The sequence below is a fragment of the Sinocyclocheilus rhinocerous genome, unplaced genomic scaffold (genome assembly GCF_001515625.1).
Source record: "Sinocyclocheilus rhinocerous isolate Xijiao unplaced genomic scaffold, SAMN03320098_v1.1 scaffold882, whole genome shotgun sequence".
Lineage (NCBI taxonomy): Eukaryota > Metazoa > Chordata > Actinopteri > Cypriniformes > Cyprinidae > Sinocyclocheilus > Sinocyclocheilus rhinocerous.
The window spans coordinates 96,879-105,743 of record NW_015625572.1 but is presented as its reverse complement, the minus strand read 5'-3'; the positions used below and the strand labels follow the sequence as shown (position 1 = coordinate 105,743).

At 39.7% G+C, this 8,865-nt stretch overlaps 2 protein-coding genes across 2 annotated transcripts in view; both read right to left on the bottom strand.

Annotated features, from left to right (window-relative positions):
* The window catches only part of LOC107750415 (NAD(P) transhydrogenase, mitochondrial-like), a 9,944-nt gene extending 5,878 nt beyond the window's left edge, over positions 1–4,066 (bottom strand). Inside the window, exons 1-2 of the mRNA XM_016565780.1 lie at positions 4,036–4,066; positions 1,432–1,513 (exon numbers count right to left, since the gene is read on the bottom strand). Coding sequence (XP_016421266.1) covers positions 1,432–1,513; positions 4,036–4,066 — 113 coding nt within the window. The remainder of the gene's footprint in view (positions 1–1,431; positions 1,514–4,035) is intronic.
* A 149-nt stretch (positions 4,067–4,215) lies between these two features.
* Positions 4,216–8,865, bottom strand: part of LOC107750406 (NAD(P) transhydrogenase, mitochondrial-like) — a 29,826-nt gene continuing 25,176 nt past the window's right edge. The window contains exons 15-19 of the mRNA XM_016565770.1: positions 8,440–8,635; positions 7,774–8,007; positions 6,268–6,428; positions 4,347–4,545; positions 4,216–4,229 (exon numbers count right to left, since the gene is read on the bottom strand). Coding sequence (XP_016421256.1) covers positions 4,216–4,229; positions 4,347–4,545; positions 6,268–6,428; positions 7,774–8,007; positions 8,440–8,635 — 804 coding nt within the window. The remainder of the gene's footprint in view (positions 4,230–4,346; positions 4,546–6,267; positions 6,429–7,773; positions 8,008–8,439; positions 8,636–8,865) is intronic.

The window sequence follows — 8,865 nt, the reverse complement described above, 5'->3', positions numbered from 1 at the left end:
TAAAAAAAAAAAAAATACAAATAGTAATAATAAATATATTTATATGATAATTATATACACATACAAAATATACATTTTAAAATAATTATACATTTTAAAATTTTAAAATAGAAATAAAAAATAAAAATGTAAATATAAAATAGTTTAAAATAAATATAATTTCAATAAATAGCAAAAGTTTTTTTTTTTTTTTACCACGCTAACACAAAGACCATGTTGCCATATGGCCACACCATGCGGTAGAGGGTTAAATTTGTGACTTGACGAACTACCATTGAAAACAAAGGGAATGCTAATGGCATGCTCTGACCAGATATTATAGACCACTTTGGTACCACTTATGTGTAGGTGACCCAAGTTCAAACCTGGTTCGGGTCATTCCCCCATCCCACCTCTTTTTCTTCTTATCTCCTGTCACTTCTTCACTGTCCCATTGTAAAAAACTGCCACCATCCACAGCATAAAACAAACATTAGAAACTTTTACATTGTGTTACATGTTCTTCTCATCAGTATGACAAATACTGAAAGCGCATGGTTGTTGAAGCATCTCTAGGGTCAGGCACACGGTCTTTCCACGCCCTGCAACCTGAGAGGCGTCGCCGGGACGGTGGAAAGTATTGCATAGCCTGCACCTGTCGCTCTGCTCATCACCAGCTCTTTCACAGCACTGGAGGCCTGGGGTACACTGCGCTCTCAGATCACAGGGCATTACATGTACACTGGAGAGGCAACAAAAGCCCCAGACAATAGAGCAACTGAATGACGATATTCAAAAGCACTCTTTGAAATGGAGGAGTCCGACATGCAGAGAGAAGCGGAGAGAGAAGGCTGCCATTCAGAGGATCACCAGACTGACCTGCAACTAGTGAGTTCAAACACTCACCCAGCAGTACTGACAAGACTCAGACCCCCTCAGAGAGACTAAAACTTACACAGACTAAACTATAATGGAAAATGTTTGACATTTTGGCTTGACTTTTAATAAACATGAGTCTGTTCAGCAGTGTATTGAAATCCAGTATCTGGGTTACAGTTAACATCAAAGGCTGAATTAAAAAAAAATAAAAAATACCACCAACTGTTATAACTATATTATTTGGATGGGTAAAATCCATTACAATTTTGACAGATAAATAGTTATATAATATAATTAGAGAAGTTAAGCAAAGGAGAGAAAATAAAGCAAGAGTGAGGATTTAGGAAAACAAAGGGGAGATTCCAAGTGTCATCCAGTTCAATAATTCATAGGACACTGTTTACTAATAAGGGGTGTCCTGCATCCGCCACGGAGATGAATGGGAAATGTTAACGGATAGCTTTCTCCTGGTATCATGGATCTTGTGGTGCACATGTGGCTTAATAAAGGTGTCGAATAACAGTTCAACAGTAAAGATTTGAAAACGACTGTAGATGTTTGAATGTTTCTTACCTGACTTTCTTGCCCTGCTCAGACATTGTCTTGACAAGATCAGCAATAGGATACTGAGCTTTTGCTGCACAAAGACCATAACCTGAAATAATAGACACAGCATTTAAAAGAGGAACACACCTAAACAGACATGCACAAATCAGCCGCTACTAAATTATGAAGCCTAGGAAACTCCCATTGGAAAACTCGAATGCACTCTGCATGATCCTGGCACATCATTTTTATATTTTTACTAATCATACCTCACCTTTTTTCTCAATGTGTCAGGTGAATTGATTTAACCATAATAAATTTATAAACAATAGGAAACTTATAAACAATAGGAAAAATCTGTTTTGAGAATAAAGCAAACAAGAGACCTGCTCCCACTCATTTGTAGTTCACAGATGAAATAATTAAAACCTGAATGACCCGCAGAATTTTAGACAAACAAAAAAAAAAAGAGGAGAAAATGGCTTCATGTTGAAATACATCTTTAATCTAAAGTCGGTGCTAGAATTTGTAATAATATTTCACAGAAGTGTTTATTTTTATACCCTTGGTGCAGTTTGAAAGCAGCGCAGAATTAGCTGAACTGGGATCAGAAAGAGCAGAAAAGACAGATTTACTTATCGATGTGTCACCAATAACCAATTTAGCACTTACAGTAAGGATTAACAAATAAAAAATTCTCACGTCAGTCAGTTTAAAGCCTCAGTTACTGCTTGACACCTTCTGATAGGCCTGTCATAACCGCCTTCAAATGCTACTTAAACAAGCATGTCACGGTGCGTGCCGGCTAACCCTCCTCGCTCCTAATGATTTCTTTCAGCTTTTTTTTTTTTTTTAAAGGCATTTCTGCTTAGGAAAACAGCCATGGTTGGCAAACTCCAAGCTTAAACAGAAAAGTCTTAAATGTTTTCACAGCTGTCAATCAACTAAACTAACTATGACTACTTAAATTATACGAAAATGCGGAAATGGAAACAAGGCCATTGCTTACTCAGTGTAAAGACTGAACAGACTCAAGGGAACCCCATTCAAAATATACTAAAAAGACAACGCAATGGAGGTTGATGGACGGATTTAGCGGCAAACGAGAGGAGAAAATTTAAGTGGGTTCAATTATGTGTTACTTAGCAGTGCAGGGCTCAACAAAAAGCATGGACCGATCGTCCAGGCCCAGCGCGAGAGTGTAGCTACCATACCTAAACATTAGGCAACTTTCGTGTTGCAAATCTTTCGTGTTGTTCATGTTTCATTGTTGCGAATTCTGCATTTAACATCAAGTTAACATTATCTAGCTGGCTAGATAGATAAATAATAATAATAATAATAATAATAATAATAATAAATGATTAATTTATTTTTCTTACTCCCTTTAAGAAATCAACATTTATAAAAAATCTGAAATGGCACAAATGGAAAATTAAAAATTAAATAAAAATAAAAAATTAAATAAAAAACACACACAAACACACACACACACAAAACAAAACAGAAAACAAAACAAACACACACAAAAAAACTAAACTAAAAAAAAAAGGAAAAGAATATACAGTATAGAAACACCACAAAACAAAAAACTCTGTTTTGTTGGGCCCTACAGTGATTTGGGAGACTACAGTGATGGGGAATAAGGGTTTGAAGCTACAATCTTGATTACCAGACTGGTTCTCACGATGGTCAGGCCTGTGTTGTCAGTGAACAAAGGGCTTTCTCATCTTGGCAGTGGCTAAACAGGCAACGGTCAAGAAGGAAAAATCTGGATGCCTCAGAGCCTGTTGGAGAGCCATTTGTTTTAAATAAAAGGGGCCGTCTCTGTTGTGCTTGGCTCTGCAGTCTTGTTTACTCTGGACTGCGCTATTTATTATCGTTTCTCCTTTTCTTTCTGTTCGTATTCCCACATCTAATCGCTCATCTTTTCCACTGTCCTGTCGCCTCCAAGGTCTTGATCTTCTCGACCTGCTGTCGGATCATAAAACGCAACTATAAAACACTGCGTTGTGGAGAACAAAGCAGCGTGAGAGTTGCTGCCATTGCTGGAGGCCATTACGGAGACCAATGCAAAGATGGTTTAAAGGAACCAGCCACAGAAAAACATTCAACTCCAACTAAATTATTTGCCAACTGAACTTGTATTGAAGGTAAACACAGTTAAAGTTCTTCTGACATCCTGCTCAATCAGTCAGCTGTATCTGGGCAAAAGAAACATGGCGCGACCCTGCCAAAAGAGATAAAACTAACACCACCCTCCACAGCTCGCCTCACACGAACAATGCCACGGGAGGCCAACCGCGCCATCCCATAAAAAAAACACGCCGAAGAGGAGTCGAGCCCTAACAGACAGATAAAAAGTGCACACGAATGTGTCTAGGGCTTCAAAAAAAACGAGAGAGAATTCAAGACCACCTCAGAACAAGCCCCAGCAGGCCTCAGGGTGCACTCTGAGGGGTTTGTTCCGCACAGGAGGGGTCAGAGAATTACCAGTGATGTAATATGGGTGAAGCAAGGTTGCTTTAACAGACATAACAAAGGATTGTTTGAAGTCGCTGACGGTACGCTCCAGATTTAGTTTAAACCAAGTAGTTTCAGATGTGCACGGCTACAAAGGGCCTCCATTACCTGGAACGATGGACTGTAAGTACGTTTTCATTTAAAGAATTTGCCACTGATGATTGATGAGTTTTTGCCACTGATGATTGATATAATGTTCTTTTTAGCAGCATCATATGACCCCTTTAATGCATATTAATGCATATGTAAAGATTCATTAAAAAAAATACATAATATTTGAAATAATTTTTAGAGCTTGTGGGCTGGAGAAAACATTGCCACAGTTTTAAGACTGATAACAACCACAATGTTTAGACCACCATTCACCATTCAGAATATGTTATTATTAAAAGAGGTGGGAACAAAATCATGGAGTGAACTTTGAGACTGTGAACTTACCACACACATGATGTAGGAGAGGATGGCTCCAGAAGAGCCAATGAGAGCACCCACAATGGTCAACAAGTTGTTATTGAGCAGGAAGCCTTCAGCGCACAGGGCCCAGCCGGAATAGCTGTTTAGCACTGTGATCACCACGGGCATGTCAGCCCCTCCGATGGCGGCTGTCAGGGTCAGGCCCTACAAAGACAACGAAAAGCAGGGTTAGAAAGAGTGTCAGAGAGAGAAAAAGGGTGGAGATCAAAGGTTACGGTGATGACAAGTGAGCAAAGCACAACAGTAACGCGATTCCATCATTTAAACAAAAAGAAAGTCCACCAAAAGAAAAATCACAAGCCTGAAGTATTAGCATTGTACACAAGGTTTGTTTTTATAAAATGAGTCTGTTCATTTACACACTGGGTGATGATGATGCAAATAGGAAATGCGATATAGAGCAAGCCAGAGCAACATATTTCACACAGATTTGGTTGCAATGGGCTTCAATTAAGGCATGAGGTGTTTGTCAAAACACAGTATTCGTTTCACTCGTCCATGATATCATCCCTGTATTATTAAACAATGTACCTTCCTCAGGGAAAAGGCCTAAACAAAGCCACCTACCACACATCATGTAAAAAAATACCTTCGAACAAGCAAAAAAAACGGAGAATATGAAGAATAATCGGTGTAAAAAGAGCCAGACACCATACTGCAGGTGATTGTTTATCTTTATGGAGGTAAAAGGAGCTGTATAAAAATGTCAGCTTCCTGATTATTGACAAATGACGAAAGCTCCATGACGCCAATGTTTACCAAGACTCTGGGAGCGTTCCCTCGAAATTTCATGATTGTGGTTTACTTCTATCTGTCAACATATGGTGGTGTGCTCTTATGGATTATATAAAATAAATAAATAAAACTAAAAGCAAAGGGATTTAGGTTTCACGAGCTGCAGGGTTTACCTATGTCACGGCGTTCTGAAACACTGAACAGAAGTTGTATGTGCTGTAGCTGCACACAATCTTATCAATCTCTGACCTCAGTCAAAATCTTAATCTTTACATCCTCATACCAAGACTAAATGGAATACTAACCAAATGTGCAATTTTATAAACAACTGTCCCTACTTAAGATAGCGGTAGGCCAATATATTGGCTGATGGAGCATGTCATATTTGGACATTTTAACATGCTGATTTACAGAATTCCTCCAAGCATCACTTCCAAATCTAGTCTTGTCAATGGACAGTGCACATTTTCTGTTGTTTCAAATTAAAAAATTCTAAATTCAAAAAGCTTTTTCTATCCCCAATGGGGTAGAAAATTGTCTTTAGACAAAGGCTCAACCAACAAACAATACAAATAGTAATCACAACAAAATGAATTTAATGAGTTTAATGAATTTAGAGTAAATACTGTGCAAAACGTTTTAAATTGTGCACATTAATGGCTAAACTGTATATTTACACATATATACACATACATACAATAGAGACTGGAAAAATGCAAAAGCATGTTTTCTTGCCCATTATAATTTATCTGCCTAATTTCACAGAAAAGTAAAAAAAAAACAAAGGACTTTAAGCCATACATACTTAAAAACTGTCATTATTACTATTATTGATTGTAAAAACAATTTAGTTTTGAAATTAAAAATTTTGGTCAATATCTCAAACAACGCTAATTTCAAATGAACATTTTATTTAAATTAAAATATTATGTGAGCCATCAGCTACCAAGTCATTTACAAAACAAAACCCCCAAAAAAACAAGCACAACAAAAAAGAAAAATAACCCTACCAAAAAAAACAAAAAAAACCCCCATCTGAACCACCCAGCAAGACTCAAGAAATTAATAAAAGATAACATGGCCAAAAAAATTTAATAAATACAATTTTGGAAGCCTGTGTGAATCCCTTACCATGACGGCAGAGAGTGCAGACACGGAGCCCAGGCAGGTCAGGCCAGTGGTATAGCTGGGATCCAGCATGTAGGGGATCATGCCGCCCACACTGGCTGCCATGAGGGTGGCGTTCAGCGCATGACGACCAGGAAGCATAAGGGGAGCTGAGTTTAGGAGACCTGCAAGAGGAGGAAGTCAAGTGAGAAGGGCAACACAAAAAGTGGGTTAGCACGTACACCGGACAACATGTGCTGTTTGGGAACACGATGAGTGAAATAAAATTAGGGTGAGAACTTCTTGGAAACGAGAAGCTTGTTTTAAGTCATGCTTTAAACAGAAGTACACAAATGCATGTCATGTTGTTAAAGTGCTCTTTAAGCAGCTGCTAGCGCTCTGTAAACTATTAGAATATGTACGAGACAAGTATGTGTGCACAGGAAAAATTCAGTCTATTACTCTCTATCCAATCACATTGATGGATAAAAATTTAATTAAAATAAGCATGTAACGACCACAAACGGAGGAAAATAGCGGAGTAAAAGTACCGATACATCACTTAAAATGTACTCAAGTAAAAGTAAAAGTACACAATTTTTAAACTACTCAAAAAAGTACAATTACTGATAAAAACTACTTATTTACTGTAACGAGAGTATTTGTAATTCGTTACTTCACACCCCTGGTAGGAGCTGAATCAATAACTCTTTAGCATCAGCTGCGTAACAAGTTAGCAATACAGCTGGATTGGGTGATTATGTACAGTATTCTACACCGGCCCCACTTTTAGGCTGAAAGAAAAACTCACAAGGATAAAAATGAGACTTCTAATCTGTTTTATCAGCGAAGGCCTGCAGGCTTCAGAGCGGTTGTAGTGGTTGAGGAATGGGAAAGCTCCTGAAGATAATGCGTTCCAGCTTTGAGGGACAAGTGGAAAATGACTGGGGGGCGGAGGGACTAATTAGTGCCAAATTCTGAGAGGTTCCGCCTGGCCAAGCTTTAAACATGAGGCATGTGTGGCACCGGTGGGCCGGTGAGTTAACAAACAAAGCTGCACCAGACAAGGAGGACCTGGACCCACAACATTGGGATTTCTAATAGGGCTGCACAATTAATAGAAATAAAACTGAACCACAATATCCCTAGTGCAAATATAAAATCAAAAAGCTTCTCATTGAATTAATTTAATATATGCGTTGTGTATTTCAGAGTGAAGCGTGGCAGCACTGTGCTCTTTTATATGTGATCAGCTCATGATCCTGTGTTTTAGTATCTCGGAGCAGTTCAGTTCGCAGTACATGTCTCTGGGCCACATTGACTTTCATTGTATGGACAAAACAACAGTTTGTTTTGGACTCCCTGACATTCATTTTACGAATAAGCTGTTCTTCAAAATATCTTCTTATGTATTACACAGTAAAAAAGTCATACAGGTTTGTAACAAGAAGGTGACTGAATTATGACAGAATTATCACTTTCGAGTGAACTATCCCTTTAATTTTTATTATATAACCAAACAAGCAGGACCTTGAAGTTTGCCATAAGCCACCAGAGATCCGCTGAAGGTGACTCCACCGATGTAGGTCCCCAGGTAGGCCACGATCTTGGTGAGGTTGGCCGCAGGGTCGGTTGCAAAGTGGGGATACTCCACCATGTACTCTGCCACGCAGGTGAGCACGGCCGCCAAACCCACCAGACTGTGGAAAGCGGCGACAAGCTGCGGCAGGTCCGAGATCTGGATCTTCTTGGCAATGGTCAAACCTGTAAACAAGAAAGGGGAATTCAGGCCTGCTGGTAAACGGGTCACATCCGATGAAGCGGTGTGTGTGTTGATGTGAATCTGGAGTGCAGGTTGGGGAAAAGAGTGTGTAGGGGGCATGTTTGGGGCGGGCTGAGACCTCAGGGTGGAAGCATCTGGAATCAAGCAGACTTCTGGTTTGAGCTGGGGCTGGTCGGGACGGTTTAAACTACGTTCCAGCAGGTTTCCAGGAATAATTAGCAATTTAGATTAGACATGACTGGCTACAAAGCGTGATACCGTGCTGTGTGACTCACACGACCTGATGACCATTACCTGGCTTTGCGGGGAAATCACAAAGCCATTTGCCATTTACATTCACACACTTGGAGGTTCAAAGGCCACTGACTAAAGAAGAAATGCACGCAGACAGAAGCACACACACATGTACTCACCAGCAGTGCCACCCACCGCCATGGCTGCACTCATCTGTGCCATGAGCTCAGGGGAAGGTTTTAGTGCTCCGAAAGTTGCGACAATGCCACCGGCCACTCCGATCATGCCCAGGGTGTTACCGAGACGGGCCGTGGACTGGGTGGACAGACCCCCCAGAGCCCCCACGCAGCACAAGCCAGAGCCCAAGTACATCATCTGCACACAAAGGGAAGGTTTACAGGAAGTGAGGAAATAAATCTTCCAGAATCCATTTCTCTTTTGCACAACTACAGTTCACCATGGCCAGGAAGTTACTATGGTGTTCTGAGTTGAATTTATCATGTTGCTATGCATCTTTGATATTCTGGTCACTAGATTACATCCCTCCTTCAACCAGTGTTATTTTAGTTTTATTTATATACACTGTTACATTATATAATACAAGA